This window comes from Andrographis paniculata, unplaced genomic scaffold (genome assembly GCF_009805555.1).
Source record: "Andrographis paniculata isolate CXL003 unplaced genomic scaffold, ASM980555v1 Contig78END, whole genome shotgun sequence".
NCBI lineage: Eukaryota > Viridiplantae > Streptophyta > Magnoliopsida > Lamiales > Acanthaceae > Andrographis > Andrographis paniculata.
Genome location: NW_026137615.1, coordinates 2,274,265 through 2,296,428, shown reverse-complemented (window position 1 = coordinate 2,296,428; position 22,164 = coordinate 2,274,265). Strand labels below are relative to the sequence as shown.

General features: G+C 24.2%; 2 protein-coding genes across 2 annotated transcripts; one reads left to right on the top strand and one right to left on the bottom strand.

Moving 5' to 3' along the window:
- The first annotated feature begins 3,332 nt into the window (after window positions 1-3,332).
- LOC127239830 (arabinogalactan protein 41-like) lies at window positions 3,333-4,103 on the top strand. The gene is made up of 2 exons (XM_051258172.1): window positions 3,333-3,563; window positions 3,763-4,103. Exons 1-2 carry the CDS (start codon window positions 3,449-3,451, stop codon window positions 3,834-3,836), a joined length of 189 nt encoding a protein of 62 aa, XP_051114129.1. The 5' UTR covers window positions 3,333-3,448; the 3' UTR covers window positions 3,837-4,103.
- Window positions 4,104-18,477: 14,374 nt separating this feature from the next.
- Window positions 18,478-20,172, bottom strand: LOC127239881 (transcription factor RAX2-like). The gene is made up of 3 exons (XM_051258235.1): window positions 19,936-20,172; window positions 19,727-19,856; window positions 18,478-19,168 (listed from the first exon to the last, which is right to left on the bottom strand). Exons 1-3 carry the CDS (start codon window positions 20,069-20,071, stop codon window positions 18,652-18,654), a joined length of 783 nt encoding a protein of 260 aa, XP_051114192.1. The 5' UTR covers window positions 20,072-20,172; the 3' UTR covers window positions 18,478-18,651.
- Window positions 20,173-22,164: the final 1,992 nt, after the last annotated feature.

The following is a 22,164-nucleotide window of genomic DNA, read 5'->3' as shown; positions in this document are numbered from 1 at the left end:
TTTCAGTCATGTCTTTTCAATTTTTCTTTGTGCAACAGATAATTTTAAAAAAAAATAAAAAAAAATAATAATAATAATAATAATAAAAAAGAGGAAGAGATGAGCTATGGAAATTCGATAAAATTATACTATTTTCATCCGATTATAAGGGTCAATTTATTTTTTTCGTGTTGATCTTTGAATATTAAGTATGATTAGGAGTGTCAATTCGTGTTTTTGGGTCGTGTTCGTGTCGGATTGAGTCATGGGGATAACAAAAAAACTGTCAACCCGAACCCGAAATCTGACCTGAAACCCTAGACCCGAACACGACACGAATTCCTTCAGGTCGGATTCAGGTTGACCTGAATTAGTTTTAGGTCACCCGAAACCCGAACAAACACAATACGAACCTGACACGAAACAGACTCGAAAATTTAAAAAAAAAATTAAATTGGCCTAAGAGATATCATTTTTATTTAAATTTTTATATTATTTTATATTTAAAATAATATAAACATTATAAATTAAAATAATAATAATAATAAAAATTTCAGGTCAACCCAAAACACGAAACCCAAAACCTTAAATGATTTTTATATTTCAGCTTATCAAGTCAACCCGAAACACGACCCGAACACAACACGAATTTTTTCGTTTCAAGTTCGGGTCGACCCGATTTTTTTCAAACCCGAAATACCCAAACCTGAACCTGAAAAATTTCAGGTCAAACGGGTTCGATTTTTCGGGTCGGGTTTACTTTTGACACCCCTAATTATGATACTCCCTCCGTCCCATAACAAAGTATCTATTTTTCCATTTTGGTTTGTCCCATAAAAAAGTATCTATTTCATTTTTTAGTAAACGTACTATCTACCTAATATTACAAATACCCTTACAACTTCCAATATATTACATAAATATCATTACATTTATATCACACAATACTAATAAAGTCATTTTTACTTTATTTCTACTATATCCCAATATAATACTAATATTTCTAAAACTCCGTGCAAAAAACAAATGAACATATAGTTATGGGACGGATGGAGTATCAAAATATGGTAAAAATTAAGAAAAAAATTGCAAAAGTACTTCAATCAATATCTTATAATACTAAAAGAAGGATATTTGTACAAAAAATTATACAAATATAAATATAATTTTAATGTTAAATATAATGACGTAAAAGATAAATGCGATCCTTACAGGCGGACTGAGAGAGTATAACATTTTGCAGTTTTTAACTCAAAAAATAATTGAAGGTTTCCAAATAAAAAATCTAATAAAATTGTGTTTTTCACACTACAAAAAATATTTTAAAAAATTAAGTGTCGAAGGGATAAATCAATAAAACTAAATAAATTTTATTATATTCTTACGCTAAGAAAAAAATTAAAAATAAAATTGGAGACTGAAGCAACCGTCAAATAGTTCCGTCTTTATCTCTTACCATGTTTGAAATAATGAATTTGCTTTCGTAGAATCTTGTCAAAGTAATATTTTGTTCAATCATAACCGTACCATGTACGGCATCCGTGTCCTTTTGTATTTGGGTAAATTATACTCCTCCGCTCATTTTCTAATGTCCTATTTGATATATACACGCATTTTTAGATAATTAGAGTTTTTATTATAAAATGACAAATTTACCCTTAATATTGTGTATATAAAATGAAAGGGTAAATAAAGTAGAGATAAAAGAGTAAAATTTGTGTATAAAAATAGAAAGGGGATAATAATTGTTGGAAATTCCAAATAAAAAAGTAGGATGTTAGTTTGACAGAGGGAGTATAACACATCCTTGTGTTTTATTAAAAATGCAGAAAATACCATGTATTTTATTTATTACGTGAAACTCCCTTGTGTTAATGGAAAATTTGCACATCCTCTTTGTCCAAAGCTGATGTTTGGTTCGAAATAAAGATCTAAATTACGTAAGTTTTATACAAATAAAAAACGTAAAATATCTTAAATAATTTTTTTTTGAATAAAATAAATAATTGATCAATCATTTATTTTTATAATTTTTATAAAAATCAAACAATAATTTATCTTCAAAAACTATAAAATAAAGAATTAATAAATTATTTAATTATTTATCTAATGCAAAAAAAAAAAAATTATTTAAAATATTTTGTGCTTTTTATTTGGATAAAACTTGTGTAATTTAGGTATTTATTTAGAACTAAATATCAGTTTTGGACATGTTTCGTGCAAACTTTACATTAACACAAGGGGATTTCACCTAATAAATAAAACACAGGGTATTTTGTGCATTTTTACTAAAAACAATGAGGTGTTATATAATTTACCATTTGTATTATTATTATTATTTTTGCAGAATCGCAATTAAAAATTAGTGTTAAATAACACTAACTAATTATTTTAAATTATATTTGACTTGATAATATATATATATTGAATAATGTATTTTGTTTTTCTTTTATTTTCATATCCATAAAAATATACATTTTTTCACTTCATTAAAAAATATATATATATTATTTAAATAAAACTTTCAAACTTTCAAATTTAATATGAATAAAACCAAACACATTGTCAGTTAGTTTTTTATTTTTAAAAAAATGAATATAAAATAGATAGTTGATTTAATATAAAAATTTTAAAAAAAATCAAATTAAATAAAGTTATATCTCCATTTCTTTTATCTCAACTATAGTTAATATATAATAGATAAATCTTGGATTTAAAATTTAAAATCAATTTCGATGAGAGTGTTTGTTCGGGGGATTGGATTAGATTTCCACTATTCATCTCATTTTTTTTCTCCAAAAAATATCAAATCAAACACCTATTTTTTATTTTTTATATTATAATAAAAAATAATTTTACATTCAAAATATCACATCAACACCTATTTATATCATATTCCAATTCAGAATTTTTACTATTCAAATTCCAATTCAAAATCCAAACCCCGAAACAAACACCCCCTATGAATTACTTTATATATTATAATTACACGAATTTAAATAAATTCAATTAAAAAAAAATCGATTTAATTTTATTAACCGTTTTGGTCAAAACTCATCAGCTGGGGAAAATGCCACTTTTTTTTTTTAATTAATATTATATATTTCAAAATTTTGAAAATTAAATTCAAAGAAAGAATAATTGGGTCCCACCAATCATTCTTTGCATGTGCCACAATTGCCCCTTTGCCATGCCAGCGCGATAATATCTGGACGCGTAACGTGCATTGCATCCCAGCCGTACACGTGTCCTCCATCGACGATCTCAAACATGGCTGCCTATCATCTTTGACAGGTAAGGTTTTATTCCCTTTTCTACGCCCCCCGCGTATATATATATATCTGTATATATATATAGAGCTTCACTTCGCGTTTCTCTCTCAGGAATTTTGGGTTGATTTTCCAAGCCGCGTCTACTTCGCGTTTTCGAGATATTTTTGGCTGTTCGATTCGAGATTCGGAGAAGATCTATGGAGATTATCAGATTGTACTTCGTTATGGCGGTGATCGCTCTCGTTTTGGCCTTGATAGCTCCTTCGATCAGCGGTCAAGTCACCGCGCCGGCGCCGGCTCCGACGAGCGACGGTGAGTTAGTTTTCTGCACTCGATTTGTTTTTGAAGTAATTTTATCCGTGGATTGGATGAGATTTAGTGACTGATTTTTGTTCGATTCGAAATTGAGTTTGAATCTGAAGAAAACACGTTTGTTTATATATATATATATTTTTTCTGTTTGTTTGTGAAATTGAAGTGGTGATTGAACGGTAGATTTGATGAATTGCAGGAGTAGCGATTGACCAAGGAATTGCGTATTTGCTAATGCTGGTTGCTCTGGCGATTACGTACATGATTCATTGAGTCGAAATTTGGTAAATTACATTTAACTTTGTGGTACTTCGGATGCTGAATTATTCTTTCCGGAGTTGGATTTGGATTTGTGCAGTGGTGCTGTTCGGTCGGTCATCTCTCCATGTTTGTTTGTCGATTATTTTTAGGGTGAATTATTCTTTGTGGTGAGAATCATTATTTGGATTTGGGGCAGATTTTACTGTCGATTGATTGATTGTTGCTTGTAAATTGTTGGATGAGAAAATATTAGATTCATTAGCACTAATTTATTCTTTCTTTCTTCTGTTCTTTTCATTTTAATTTTCATTATATAAAATATGCTCTTGATTTTGGCAAGCGAATTACAGAGGTAATATATATAAATATATTAATTTAATTTTGGTTAATTATGTCATTTTACTTGTATGGAAAATAATAAATTATTCTCCCGGGACATAATTTGTTCCGTCCAACTTTTCCTTTCTATTTTCTTAATTTTAATTAAATTATTTATTTATTTTAATTTTAATCTATAATTATTTTTACTAAATAATAATTATTTTTATTAATACATTTTTTAATTATTTACTAATTATATTTTACATAAATTCTGGTGTCTACGGTAATACACTCATATTACATGGGACGGATGGAGTAATATTTTAATATGATATGTAAAAACTTATAAAAAACTGGTAAAAGATCAAAGTAGGAAAAATTATGACAAATTTCTTAAAATAAAAGTAATAAAATTATGGATAAAAAATTTGTTTAGATTGTGAATAATTTTAATCTATAATAAAGATATTTATAAAAAAAGTTATATAAATATAAGAATATTTTTAATATTATTTACATTAAAATGTAAATATATAAAAAAATTATATAAATATAAAAATATTTTTAATGTTAAGTACACGATGCAAAAGGTAAATATATAAAAAAAATTATAGAAATATAAGAATATTGTGTTTAAATATTAAGTTTTTGTAAGATAATTAAAATATACTCCACTATTATTCAAATTTTATATTTTATTTTTAAATTGTTATTCAAACTTATGCATAATTTTACATGACGTAAAAGTAGCATAGTCCATAACAAAGTATTCATTTTCTTTCTTAGTAACTGTACTATTTACCTAACATTACAAATATCCTTACAACTTACAATATATTACACAAATGTCATTACTTTTATATCACACATACTAATAAGGTTATTTTAGTCATATTTACTTGTAAAAAACAAATAGATATTTGGTTAACAAATAGATATTTGGTTTCGGGACAAGGGGAGTATAAGATAATATTAATATTAATATTAAAAAAAAAATATTTTGTCTAATTAATAATAGTATTAGTTTTATCATATTATTTGAGAAAGAAACTATAATTTTATATAATAATTGATTAAAATAAATATTGTATTATGTTATCATAAGATTATACTCCTTCCGTTCCACAATAATTAATACTATTTCTATTTTTGTCTTCACATAACAATTGACATCTTTCTATTTTTGAAAATAATTATTAAACTAAAACATATTTAACAAATATAAATCAACTTAATTAACTACGTAACATACAAAATCCCATTCAAAACTCCTTTATTTCTACATCTCTTAAAAAAATAAATATTTTTATTTATATTGAAAACTACACATCTTTTATAAAATTGATTTATGTTAATTATAAATAAACAAAAATATTTTTTTTTATTTACTTAGTATTATAGAAGATTTTATTCTCTACAAAATGATACCCACATTGAATATATTTTTTTAATTACTATATAATTTTTAAATATATATTTTAATTTTTAAAATCTATATATTAAATTTACTTTAAAACTATAAATATTATTAATTATACAAAAAATAATATAATAATATCATAACTAATTATTATTAACTAATTAAACATTCCCACCAAATACCGTGTCCCTAACCAAATGATTCAATTTCAGTAGGACGGAGTGAATATAATTTATTAAAATAATATTATATATCAAAATTTTATTTTATAAATAAACACTCGCACCCGACATATTGAAAATCAACCAATTTCAAATTTCAAATTTTCTTTTTTAATGATATAAATTTATTTCTAAACAAAAATGCAGTATAAAAAACAAAAACATAGTTTGTCTCTTTCTCTTCTCTGAACGCACTAGAGAAAAAAAGATTCATCCAAAAGGTACATATTTTTTATATATTTTTGATAACGTGAAAATTTGCGGATAAATTTTCAATTGAACATAATAATCTGCAAATTAAATTTAACAAGACGAAAAAGTTTTACAGCTATCTTTCCTAAAGCTTATCTTTCCTCATATAATGTTTTGCATTATTATATAATCCCTCCGTCCACTTACAATGTTTACATATTTTTATTTTGGGACGTCTAATTACAAAGTTAATATTTTATTAAATAACTTATTTTTTTTCACAAATGCCCTAACTTTACATCACATCATTACTTTTACACAAAAAAGTAAGGACAAAAATGTTATTACACTATTTTTAACTACTCACTATAATTAAAATATTATTATTTCTTAAACACCGCGCTAAAAGTAAATGTAAACTTTGTAAGTGGACGGGGGGAGTATAATATATAAGGCGTGTTTCTTTTGATTTGGTTTGAATTTTATTTTTTTTGCTTGATTTTAGTATTAAAATAATATATAACGAGATATTTTATAAAATTAAAAAATATATTTTTTAAAAATATACATAATTCAAATAGTAAAAACTCGAGTTCGGTGGCTAAATAAACACATACATTATATATGTCCATGCTTTGGATATATATTTTAATGTGACTTGAGTGTAAATTGCGTAATTGATATATATTTGTTTTTTATAATTAAAAACCCTTATCTTATTTCGTTCCAAACTTCATGAAAATCAAGAATAATTTTCTTTTTTTTTTTTATCTGATCTTTTTTTTTTTATTTTTTTTTATTTTTTATTTTTTTTTTTATCGTAAATTAAGAACAATTTTGGTTAGAGATAAGAGATGAATATATATATATATATATATATATATCAAGAAAAATTGTAGATACTGAAGTTATATTTACTTTTGTCTTTTGAGCTACTACTACTACTACTACTACTATTATTATTATTATTATTATTATTATGTAAAATCATGTTTTATAAAAAAATATATTCCATCCGTCCCATTGGAAGGATGACATTTATTTTTTGCACGTAGATTTTTAAATATTAATATTATATTGGATTATAGTAAAAAAACAAAAATATCCCTATTAGTATGATGTGATATAAAAGTAATGATATTTGTGTAATATAATGTAAGTTGAAAGGGTATTTATTATGTTAGGTAAGTAGTACAATTACTAAATTAGAAAATAGTAACCTTGTTTTGGGACGAATAAAAATATAAAATTATAATCTTTCAATGGAACGGAGGAATGGACTATATCAATTTTCTATATAAAATGTTAAATTCAAATATTTTATTCAAAAGGTCAAAACACAAATATAGAAACAAACCATATAAGTAAAATAAATATTAAGAGTGCTTTCTTTTAAGATCTGTTTGTTTTGAGGTTTTAGGAGTAAGAAGTGAATGAAAGAGATAGAATTCTAAAATTTTATGTGTTTGATTCAATTTTTTGTTTGGCGAATTTCCTCGAATTTTCTATTATTAATCAATTTTTTTTTTTTTTCAAAAAATATTAAATCAAGTACTTTAACTTAAATAGTAAATAAATCACGTTGCCGTTTCTGTCAGTCTCATATACTATGTCACTTTCTTTTTCTGAAAAATAATTATACACTTTAATTTCATTTTAAACTTTTTAATTTATTTTTTTTAATTTTAATTAAACTAATTAGTTGTCTTAATCTTAATTTATAATTATTTATATTATAGAATAATTATTTTCATTAATACATTTTTAATTATTTGCTAATTACACTTTTCCTAAAATACCATGTCTACAGTGTAGTAGACACGGTATGTGGGACGGAGGGAGTAACATATATTAAATAAATATTGTACATATATATTGTACATATATTTAAATATATATAGTGTTTGTTTCCTATGATACATAATAATATAAATTTTATTTCATTATATTGAACAAATAAATTTTGTATTATATTTTATGAGTAGATTAATCGAATTTAGTAAATATTTTTATTTTTTTCATTTATATAATATATTGATAAAATAATAAGATTATTCTTTTTTTTTTTTTTTTTTTTCTCTGCTCCTACGGCATTCGCCCTCTTTTTTCAATAATTGTATTTTACTTTTTTAGTCTAATTTTTTTTCAAGAACAATCTTATTTTTTACTGCTTATTTTCATCAATTTTAATTTCTTTAATTAATTTTCAGCTCTTTTTTTCAGCTTTTCCTTTGTATTTTTAAATTTATTTTTGCTTTCACGCGATGTTAATTATTTGGATATCGCAAGATAGATCTGATTCCTTTTTTGGAAGAAAAAATCAATTCAAATAGACTTTTCCGATTAAACTGTCGATGATAATTTTTTTATGATAAGAAAAAATATAATATTTTGTAACATAAAAATAATTGTAGAATTTAAATAGTTAAAACTTGCATTAAAAATTCAGGTAGACTTTTCCGATTAAGCTGTCGATGATAATTTTTTTATGATAAGAAAAAATATAATATTTTGTAACATAAAATAATCGTAGAATTTAAATAGTTAAAACTTGCATTAAAACTGAAAGGGAACAAAGTCGCTATTAAAGACTTAACTAAAATTTGGAATTAAGAGAAATATAGTAAGGCCCGTTAGTTAAATATATTTTAAATGAATTCATTGGTTTTGATATGAAATCGAGTCGTGGGCTTTCATGGGTTGGGCTCAAGTTGGGCCAAAATCATAATTGTATATTTATTTGAGTTTTAATAATAATAATATATATAATACTCCCTCCGTCCAAGCTAAAAGTATACATTTACTTTTGGCGCGGAGATTAAGGAATACTTGGCGCATTAATTATAGTGTGTAGGTAAAAGTAGTAAAATGATATTTTTGCCCTTATTTTTTTGGTATAAAAATAATGATGTGATGTAAAGTAGGGGTATTTGTGGAAAAACTGGAGTGTTTAATGAAATAGTTACTTTGTAATTGGACATCCCAAAATAGAAATATGTATACTTTTTAGTTGGACGGAGGGAGTATAAAATTGGGAAAAAATTATTTTTGGTCTCAATATAACCAAAATTCATCAATTTTGGTCCAAATATAAAAATTTTATCAATTTTGATCCCAATATAACCAAAACTCATAATTTTTGGTCGCAATATAAAATTTTTATAAATTTTAGTCCAAATATAATCAAATCTTATCTTTTTTGGTCACAATATAATCAAACATTATTTTTTTGGTCCCACACCGGCAACAAACTGACGGAGAATGCTAACTTTAAAAGAAATCAAACCTTATATTTATATTTGAAGAAATTGCACAATCTTGCAGTATTTTCCGTCGGTTTGTTGACAGTGGGACCAAAAAAGATAAGGTTCGATTATATTTGGACAAAAAATGATGAGTTTTGGTTATATTATGACTAAAATTGATAAAAATTTTAAATTATGACAAAAAATGATGACTTTTGGTTATATTGGAATCAAAATTGATAAGATTTTTATATTGAGAGTAAAATTGATAAATTTTGATTATATTGAGACCAAAAATAAATTTTTCCCTATAAAATTCAATTTTTGATAAAATTAATATTTATACAGATACTTTGGGCATATGTTTTAATGTTAATGATTAGTAATTGATATTTTTTGTAAAAAAAAAAAAAAAAAAAGAAAAAGTATAAAATTAATAAAAATAAATACATGATGTTTTATTAAAAAGTATAACCATAATAATTTTTTATAACAAAATATATATATAAATTTAGATGAAAGTGAAATATAAAATTTTATATTCAAAATATTAAAATAAATAATTATTTTGTTTTAATATAAAAACATATATTTGTTTTATATTGTAACATATCAAATTCTGTCCGTTGCAACAAAAACAAAAGTCTTTCTGTCACCGATTATATTTATATAATTTTTTTTAAAACTTATTTCATGAAAAGCATCATTGCAAAGAATACTCGTGAGTACATGTTATAATAAAGTCATGGTCTGGTGGGGTAGGTGTTGAATTTGTGACAAAATTTTCGGTATATATTATTTTTATTAAATAATTTAATTATTAATATAAATAATAATTATTAATATTTTTTTAAATCATAACAGAAAAATATGTAAATTATTAAAAATTTATGTATTTTTTCATAATATTTTTGTGGTGGAGAATAGTGATACTTATTAATTTTTTTAATTATTTTAAAGTTTAAAATTATATTTTTGGTATAATCGGTATATACCGGTATTTACCGAAATCAAAATTTTCGGTATAAGCGGTATATACGGTATTGTACCGAAATTGAAATTTTCAGTATAAACGGTACATACCGTATACCGAAATTCGGTATATTGAAACTTTCGGTACGGTACCGGTATGTATTTTAGTTATACCGAAAAGTTCGGTACTGTATCAGTATCGATCGGTATTTTCAGACCTGGTTTGCAGGGTATTAGGTTCAGCCGGGGATTTATCCAGTGCGCACTTTCGGGACATATTATTAATATCTATAATAAATTATTTAAATGTAGTTGTCATCTTTTTAACAATCTTTTTATGATATGTTACTAAGTCAAAGTGGCCCATATCAAAATATAAAATCGAATTTATATATACTTCAATTAATTGGTACGAAATTTTTAGTATATACATATAAACACACTTGTATACATAAGTAACATTTAAACTATGTGTAATATAAGACTTTGAAGAGGACAAATTGAGGTTTCTTATTGAAATATATTGTGTATTATATATAAGGAAAATAGTAAATTCAAATTTTTAGATGTGATATTTTTCACTTTATTTTAATTTTATTTTTATTTAAATAATAATAATCAAATACGATATTTTATTTTTTAAAAACAATTACGAAAAATTGTGACCATACATATAGCAATTATTATAAAAACATATCTTCATATCATATACAGCAAAAAAATAATAATTCCTCCGTCATTCAAATCTATGCTCATTTTTCTTTTTGGGTTGTCATCGATAAAATTTATCATTTTTTTTAAGTAAAAAAACATTTTACTTTTGTACTTTTTTTACTATAAAAAAAAAATTAACAATTATTACTCATTTTTATTAAAACTCGTGCCAAGTCAAATGAACACACATTTAGATGACAAAGAGAGTAATATTTCTTTAAATTTTTACCCATTATTATTTTCTTTATTTACACCTTGCCACCGATGACTCTCTTGATATTTTTTACACATTCTAGTTTAATTCAAAATTTTATAGGATCCTATAAAATTTTTAATTCTACCAATAAAAAATACAAAAATAATATATATTAGAATATTATTTTTTTAATCTCCATGCTAAAAATAAATAAATAAAAAGTTGAGCATAGTTTTATAAACCAAAATGAGTATAATCATAATAATGTATTAATATAGATTTAATTGTCCATGTGAGAAATTATACTCCCTCTGTTCCATACCTAAGTATCCGTTTGCTTTTTGCGGAGTTTTAAAAATATTAGTATTATATTGGGATGTAGTAGGAATAAAGTAAAAATAACTAAAATAACTTTATTAGTATTGTGTGATATAAAAGTAATAATATTTGTGTAATATATTTTAAATTGTAAGGATATTTATAATGTTAGGTAGATAGTAAAATTATTAAAAAAAAATAATATGGGACAAAGAGAGTACATAACATTTTGATCCACTAAATTTACAATATTAAATTATGATGACAAAAAACGACAAAATAAAAGAGATAATTGCAAATTACCATAAATAGGTTGATGAAGTTAGGCAATTTGTTTACATAGAAAATTTTGACACTATTAATTAATAAACTCCCACCGTCCTATATATTTTGAGTCTATTACTGTATATAAAAGAATTTAGGTAAAATATAAATAGTAAGTAATTAAAAAATATATTATTAAAAATAATTATAGATTAACATTAAAATAAGTAAATAATTTAATTAAAATTAAAAAAATTATAAAATTTAAAATTTGATTAAAGTGGATAATCATATTTCTAAAAAAAGGAAATGACAAGTTATGTGGCATAAACAAAAATGAAAAATAGGGACAAATTACGTGGGATAGAAGGAGTAATATATATATATATTATATAGAATATCATATCAAAATACTATTTAAATCAAAATTTAAATTATTATCACAATTTTAAATTAAAACCAAACAACTTTTTATATGGCATTATTATTATTATTATTATTATTATTGAATAATGATAATTGTTTGATTATTGGAGAGATTCCACCAATGCAAAGTCTAATGGAAACCCATTAATTTACAACTCACAGTTGACTTATGCCACTATGTTTATTTTACTCCAAGCAATTGATAAGGATGCCACAATTTTTTATTCAGTCAATAATAATAATAATAATAATAATAATAATAATAATAATTTGAATAAATAAGTTAAATATAATAACCACAATCCGTTTTTGTTATGATTTTGATCGGGTGCCGATTAAACTCAATCAACACATAAAAATATTACAAACAATATATAAAAATATAATTAATAATACGTGTTGTATAAAGTAAATAGTATGTACTGAAATCAATTGCAGTATTTAGTCACAAATTCATTCTTACACCATCAAACCATTTCGTACTAAATGTGTCAGAAAATAATTCACTTTGTATTTTTAGATAGATGTAATTTTTTATATTAAGTACGGAGAATTATATCGGTAATATAAATATATATATATATTGTGTTGAACTGTTGATTTTTTGTAAAATAATACTCCCACAGTCCCAAAATTATAATCTTGTTGTGTTGGGCATTAGATTTAAAGAATAGTGATATTATATTGGTAGTCGGTAAAAAATAAGGATAAATGACTTTTTTGCCGTTGTGAGTATATTAGTGTAAAAAGTAGTGGCAATTGTATAATAATAATAAAAAATAGGGATAATTTTATAGTAATATGATTATTTATGGAAATGAGACTATTGTTTTGGAACGTACAAAAATGGTAAACAAGACTATTGTATTTAGACAGAGGGAATATATATTATATTATGTTAATGCATATGTGTATATGTTGTATTTTTTATAGTATTTATGAAAATCATGTCACCAAAAAATATAAAGCGACCAAATTCTACCGTCCCTTAACAATTTATTCATTTTTTTTTATTTTGGTCCGTTCTATAACAAAATATCCGATTTTCTAGTAATTGTATTATCTACCTAACATTACAAATACCCTTCTAATTTACAATATATTACACAAATGTTATTAGTTGTATATCAAACACTACTAATAAGGTTAATTTAATCTTTTTACTTTTATTTATACTACGTCATAATATAATACTAATATTTCTAAATCTCCGTGCAAAAAACAAATGGATAGATTGATATGGGACGGAAGGAGTATTATATAAGAAAACAAAAATTATGAATGTAAATTGTACTATAATATATAAATTTAAAAATAAATAAATAAAAATAAACATACCCTTAATTAAATCATGGCTATTATTTAAATCAATTTGATCGACTAAGACTTATACTATGTTGAATCATTCACCATTAGATTTATCAAAATTTTGCATGTTGATCAGTATTATATGAATTAGTAAAATTGTCTTGTGTATTTAGAATCATTCAATGGGGTAAAAAAATTCAACGTACTCCCTCTCTCCGTCTCATAACTAAATATTCATTTGTTTTTTCACGTAGTTTTAAAAATATTAATATTATATTTGAATATAGTATGAATAAAGTAAAAATGACTAAAATAATCTTATTAGTATGTGTGATATAAAGGTAATGACATTTGTGTAATATATTGTAAGTTGTAAGGATATTTATAATGTTAGATAGATAGTACAGTCATTAAAAAAGAAAATGAATACTTTGTTATGAGACATACTAAAATAGAAAAATAAATATTTTATTATGGGACATAGAAAGTATATAATTTCATAAAATATCGATGAATTTACAATATATATGATCAAATGTATTAATATTTTACATTTAAAAATGTATTAAATATATGTGATTGCATATAAATCGTAAATATACGATACTGCAATTCAAATAGGATACTATCTCCGTCCGGCTCTAAGGTTCTTATTTATTTTTTGCGTGTTGATATTTAAATATTTATTATTATATCAAAACATAGTACAAATTAAGAAAAAATTACAAAAATACTTCAGTTAGTGTCTTGTATTACTAATAGAAGGATATTTGTACGAAAAAATTATACAAATATAATGATATTTTTAATGTTAAGTATAATGACGCAAAAAATAAATGTGACTTTTAGAGGCGAACGGATGGAGTATTTAATAGAATTCATGTATAGTTGTTTTATTAATTCAAAATATAAAATTAAAATATGAAATTATGCATTAAGTATCTAAAAAAATAAATAAACATATAATTTCAAAACAACAGCAATTACAAGCTTATAGCACAATAATATATTTACAGTACAATTGAATAAGATAGTCATAAAGCACTGTTATGTAAATTATTGTCATATTTTGTCAGTTCATATATTATATTTATATTATATTAATATAAATTATTACTTAATATTGTATATATTAAGGGTGTGTTTACTTTGGAGCATTAGAATTGATAATATTATTTTATCCATCATAAATCATATATTTACTGTAATGAATTAAAATCAGATATTGATTAAAGCCAGCTACACTAATATGCTAATTAAATATAATTAATCATATCTAGATAAATGAGTATGATTAATTTATCCAAGTGATACTTTATGTCATTTTATATTTAATCAGACAAAGTAAACATCATATTAATTAATTTCATAATTATTTAATCTATAAAAACAATCTGAGCATTATAATCTAATCTTTAAAATTATTTAAAATATCACATAGATTTGAATGGTAAAAAAAAAATTGTTACACAAAAATTTAAGGACACTAAATTGGGTCCACACCTAATTGTATATGAGTGAAAGTACATTTGAAAATTTATTTATAAGCTGACCAATATGTTCATATTATTGGTAAACCCTTAAAAAATAGGAATGTGAACCCTTGCTTGAAATTTTGAATTTGACAAAGATATTACTATTACTTTGTTATTATTTTTTTTTAATCACATTGTTTAAAATATTAATATCAATTTGATCAACTAAATAGATAGTGTTGGGACTGGGTCAACTAATGCTAGTATGATATTATCCGTTTTGGGCTGAGCCCGCACGAATTTATTTTTGGATATTCTCTAAAAGACATCATTCTAGTGGAGGTCACTTAGGATTTATAAGATGTGTAATTTTGTTCACAATTTTCGATGTGGGACTTGGATTTGCACCCCAACAGATAGTGTGTTTGGTTTGTAATTTGGTTTAAACAACAATATGCCCAAAATCGATCGATTTATTTTAAACTGAAATCAACGTTATTCACTCGACACAGTTTTCAATAAAAATATATTATTTGTTCTTACAGATCATCATATCAAAATACTATTTAAAATAAAAACTAAAACTAATGTTTCATTTCAAAATCAATTTCAAACAACAACCAAACAAATCTTATGTATTATTACGAAAATATCATCATTATTATTTAACTAATTATCTCTTTGTAGGGGTTATTAACCTCGAGTGCGCTATTAAGTTTGCACAAATATTATATTAGTTGATTGTGATATAAAATAAGAGTATATTTGAAAATATCTGAGCGTGTTAATTAATAAAGTGAAACAAAAATCTTTAATTGATTGAATAAGTAAGTAGTTGTAACATTCTTGTAATAAATATAATATGAAGATTATAAATTGAAAAGGATATAAGAATTTTTTTCTATAAATAAAAGTTATACTCCCTCCTGTCCAAATTAAATGGATCATTTGACGTTTTGTAGTAAATTAATAAATAATACTTCATTCTTTTAAACAATAAGTATACATTTTTTTTTGGCGCAAAGTTTAAAAAATAATAGTATTTTAATTATAATGGGTATGTAAAAGTAGTATGATGACATTTTTGTCCTTACTTTTTGATATAAAAGTAACGATGTAATGTAAAGTAAGGGTATTTATGGAAAAAAGTTGGGTATTTAATGAAATGGTTACTTTGTAATTGAACGTCCCAAAATAAAAATATGTATACTTTGCAGCGGGACGGAGGGAATAATATTTTATTAGATAAAAATATTGTAATTTTAGTATATTTTTGCCATTTGATTTTATGTATATTATAATTACATATGTAATGATATAATTATTTTTTCTAAAATTGAAACAAACAAAAATAATATATATATATATATATACAAAAAAAACACTTTGAATTATGACAAATAGAATATATGTTATGTAAAAATAAAAAAATAAAAAAACTTAAATTTAGTAGAAGTTGAGAGTATATAATAAGTGCAATAATTAACCATGTCGAAGTAACTAACATAGGGCCTTGTTTATATATAAGTAACTTCAAATTTTTATTTTTTTATTTATTATATAATTATTATAATTTTTCAAAAATATATTATTTCATTGTAGGAAATATTGCATCAAAATAGTTATTAATGAAAAATTCGAAAAGAATACATGATAGTTTAATATAATATAAATAAAATTTGAAAACAAATATGGTAAAAATAAAATTTGATTGTTTAATATAATATAAATAATACTCTCTCCGTCTAGTTAAAAAATATACATATTTTTATTTTGGGACGTCCAATTACAAAGTAAACATTTCATTAAATACCTCGATTTTTTTCCACAAATACCCCTACTTTACATCACATCATTATTTTTACACCAAAAAACAAGGGCAAAAATATTATTATACTATTTTTAATTACCTATTATACTTAAAATACTATTATTTCTTAAACACCGCGCCAAAAGTAATTGTATACTTTATGTGTGGACGGAGAGAGTATGATATTTTATACTTCCTCCGTCCAATTTCTATTGTCCTAAATTATATTTGCACAGTTTTTTAGGTGATTGTCTTTTTGTTATAAATTGACAAATTTGTCCTTAAGTGTATGGTAGAGATTAAAAGTAATAAATGAATGAAGGGTAAAAATGTAAAATTTACGTTTAAAAAATGAAAGAGGACAATAGTTGTTTGACGTCTCAAATAGGAAAGTAGAACATTAGTTTGTGGACGGAGGGAGGGAGTATAAAAATAAAAAAATAATAATGTGGTACATTTTAAAAAAGAAGTAATATCTATAAATAGTGACAAAACTTTTTTATATATATAAACACAAATTGTGGTTTGAAATTAAAAATTAAAAAATAAAAATAAAAATCTCAATAAGTCAGCAATTATTATAGTTATGTTATTGAGGAACATTCGTGGAAGCTTCCTACAAGTATGGATTCTAATATATATATATGTCCACTTTTTTTCTAAGGATGACATAGATACATTACCTCTATTTTTATGTAATTAAACATATGTAATATTATATGCATATTTAATTAAATAATTTATTTATATTCGAAAAAAAAAATTATATAAAAATTCTTATTTATTATAATGTTATATTTAATATTCCAAGCAATTTTAAATAACATGATAATGATTGTATGCATATAAATATATATGTTTACTTGGGGTGTGTTTGTTTGCGGGATTGGATTTTTCTTTTACTATTCATCCAATTTTTTCCCCCCAAAAATATCAAATCAAACACTTATTTTTTATTTTTTATATTATACTAAAAATCAATTTTACATTCAAAACATCACATCAACACCTATTTATATCACATCATACAACTATTCAAATTCAAAATTTTTACTATTCAAATCCCAACTCAAAATCCAAACCTCCAAATAAACACACCCTTGGTATGTATTTAGTTTTATTAGTATTATTTTTTTTTGGGTATTTTAGAGTAATATACTATTGGATGTGACGTTTCAATATATTTGATTTTCTTTATCATTTTATTTTGATTTTTTTTTATTTAAGGTTATATTATAAGGATAAAATAAAAATATATACATACAAAGAATGAAAATTTATAGTATTTTTGTCCGGCTCTAAGGCTCTCATTTATTTTTTGTGCGTTGATATTCGAATATTAATTATTGTATCAAAACATAGTATAAATTAAAAAAAAATGGAAAAAAAATACTTTAATTAGTGTCTTATAATACTAATAGAAAGAAATTTGTACAAAATATTATACAAATATAAGAATATTTTTAACGTTAAGTACAATAACACAGTAAACGTGACCCTCGGAGACGGACGGATAGAGTATAATTTTTGCTATATTTTTAAATTAAATTTAATACTAAAAGATTTGGAAAATAAAATAATAAAAAATGATATTTCATGCTGTCAATAAACCCTACATGAAGTTTTCGTGTCCCAATCTATTGTAAGACTTAATATATATATATATATAATTATTACATACACAAATAATATAATATCGATCAATAATGTCGATGATTATGATTGTGATATTTAAAGAAAAATAATTAATTAAATAGTGGCAATTAATTAATTAATTAATTAATTTAATTTTGATTTGTTCAAAAATCAAAAACTACATTCATCCTTAGCCATAATTAACTACAAACCCTACCTTCATTAACTTTATTTACATCTTCTTAACTTAGCTTTTTCACATATAATAAAAAGACCCCTTAATGCCTCCGGCCGGGCAGCTGACCGAACCTCAAACACCGCCCGAAAATTCGTCGAACGCATTCATAAGGTCAAAAGGCATCGATCCGTCGGGCAAAAACGCATCGTAACCTCCCCCGGATCCACTACCCGACGTCGACGATGACGACGTCCACGACCCGCCCCCGACAGAGAGCGCCGGAGAGAGCCCTTCTTGAAGAGGAAACAACAATGGCCCCGAATCGTACAAACTCTCGGCGATCATCGCCTCTATAAGCATTTTACCCGCGACAGTTTCTTGATCACTGAAATTAGGATAATACGGCAATGACATGTTGCCATCGACGCTACTAGCCAAGAAACTCGAGCTATTTTGGCTCGTAATATAGTTTGTCGATGAGGTCATATAGTTGCCGCCACCATTGCCGCCGCCGGCGGCGGCGGCGGGGTGAGACGATGACCCTAAGGATGATGACGTGGCCAATAATTTTTTTTTTAGCTTCGTGTTCCAGTAATTCTTGACATCATTATCTGTCCTCCCTGATAACTGCGATGCTATCACTGACCACCTAAACACAAAATGTATTACTAAACCACTCAATAAAAACCCTAATCCCTAAACCCTAAATCATATGAACACTTAAAAAAAATATGAATGTGTTTAGATATGTTTTGAATAGAACTGTGATTTTTCCAGGAAATTTATTTTATGATAAAGTCAGAATTTATTTTATTATTTTGCATCTCCAATGCAACCTCAATTTTGACGTTGCAATCCCATTTATGCCGCTCACGGTCTCCAATCGGGCGCCAATTTTAACACCATTTTTTGTGTTGTACTGTAGCAAATGTCATTTATGATGTGTTTGTTTTATTTTTTATTTTATTTTTTTTAATTTTTAAAATTATAAATTTTACTTTTAAATTTAATTTTAATTTTTTAAAATTTTTAAAATTTTTATTTAAAATTATAAAAATAAAAATTTGTTTAAAATAATAGGAAAAATTGAATATTTGAATAATAATAGTGAAAAATGGAGTTATGATTGGAATAAAATTACCATAGCAACGGCATATTTGGAGATAAAATTGGATAAATGGAGTTGATGGGTCGGAGATAGCCTTACCGGCTTCCAATGGTATGGTAAAGCGACAAAATAACATTGTCTTCTTCCTCAGTGAAACCGCCATGCTTAATGTTCGGCCTCAAGTAATTCAGCCATCTCAGTCTACAGCTCTTTCCACATCGTTTAAGTCCTAAATGATCGAAAAATAATATTTCAAAATAATTTTTTTCAGCGAATAGAGTCATGCATTCGAAACTCTAATTTCTTACCGGCCTTGTGAGGCAACGCGATCCAATTTCCTCCGGTGCCGTAAGCCTCGACGTAGTTCTTGAGAGTTAGGTCTTCTTCGGGGGACCATGGCCCTCTCTTTACCTTTGTCTTGTCACAACAAGGAGCTCTTCCCATTTTTTGAACACAATTATTGCAATAAAAATCTATATTGTTTTGGTGATTGAATTCTTGATTTTTTGATGATCGAAATTTTGATTTTTGTGCTCGAAGAAAGATGTAAGAAGACAAGACATGGGTAAGATTCTTGAAAGAAGGGGTTATAAAAAGGGTATCAATTTTGACTTTGTCAAACGGGATTAAATTACCAAACTTTTGTTTCTTAATTTAGTTCACTTTGATTTATTTAATTATTTTCTGATTTTAGTGTCGTACTATGTGATTTATAATAAAATATTTATTTACTTGAAAGTTTTAGACATCTTATGTATAATTTTGTTGAAACATTCTTGTTTATAACCTATTTTTATTTAAAAGTTTAAATTTAGTATTTATTTTTATTTAAAACTTGTACTTGTTTACTGTTTTTAGTTTGAAGTATTTTTTGAGTTAAATATGAGGACATGTATTTGAATATACAAAAACATTATTTTATATTTTAAATTATTAATTTTTCATAAATAAATAGAATGTACTATATATTGAATTTTTTTATTATTAATCGAAAAGGTGTACGTATATGTTTTTTTTTTTTTTTTTTGAGCATATTTCTAATTCAAAAAGTAAAATAAAAAAATAAAAAAATGCAAAATAAATAAATCTAGAAGTTGTTTGAATTATGTAAATGAACAGTTAGGTTATTTGGTTGTGATTTCTAACTGATTTGAAATAAAATATTAGATTTGAATTTTTATTTAAATAATATTGTGATTTAATATTTTGTGAAAAAAATAATATATTTTTATTAAAAATTGTGCAAAATAATGTTATTTTGTTGAAATAACACACACAAAGAAAAACCTTATATAAATGTACAAACGTACACTATTTCCACATGTATTAGCAAAATTGGGTTTGTTTGGTTGAATTTTCTCTCATTATTTCTTACTTTTATTAATATGATCATTTATTTGTTACCCTTAAAACGTCACATTATATGTCTATTTTTATTTGATATATATTATATATAAAAAAAATTCAAAATATGCATTTTTAAATAATTATACAATTTATATCATGTTAAATAATTATACAATTTAGAGGATATGTTTATTTGGGATTTTATTGTGAATTTTGATTTGAATTAGTAATGATTGAAATAGTATTTTACTAAACAAAATAAATTATTTTTGTTAATAAAGTAGTATGATAGTTACATGTAGGTAAATTAATGGAAACCATGCAAATTCAAAGTAGAACAAGAGTGTGAATGGTTCTATAATCCAAATTGCATATGGATGTTGGGATTGACCATATGTACTATTTTTACTAAGATGAGATAAAATATATATATAATATATATATTTAAATATTTAATATAATTATATTAAAAATTTTGAAAAAATAATTTTTGAAATTAATATAATTGTGTGTTGGAAAAGGGAAAGAACTTGGTCAATGTGAGATATATATATATTACAATGTCAAAATGCTTAGCCATTAGGGTGGGTCCCACCAAATTTTTGCTTTGGTAAGAAATGGATGTGTTCACATACTAAAGCTTTGCTTTTCTATGGTCATGTGAAATGGTCATCTTCCATTTTATTGCACATCAACTATACATGAAGAAGAAGTTTTTCCTTTTATTATTATTATTATTTAAACATGGGAATTCGTAATCGCTATTTTTCGAATGCGTTTTTGATATACTTCTGGCCGAACCTAATAGCCTACAAATTAAATCCAACAAGACATTATATTAGGTAGCCATGTGTGGCAGAGGAAAAGTGAAATATTTGGATTTTTAACTCATAATTTCACGATCACGAGTTCATCCAAAAATTAAAAAAATAAATAAATAAAATTGTACATGAAGAAGTTGGATGGTCTGATGGTATGGGGTGAAATTGTGATTATAACGTCATAAGTTTAAATTTTTTATGTCTCTAAATTTTACCTATGACATATGATGAAGAGTAATGACTACGAATTCCTATACTATTAAAAATATATATATATACATGATATATATGTGTGTGTTCATTTTGTTTTTTTTGGATGAATGTATTTTTTTATATTAAGTATGGAGAATCGTGTCAGTAAAATAAAAA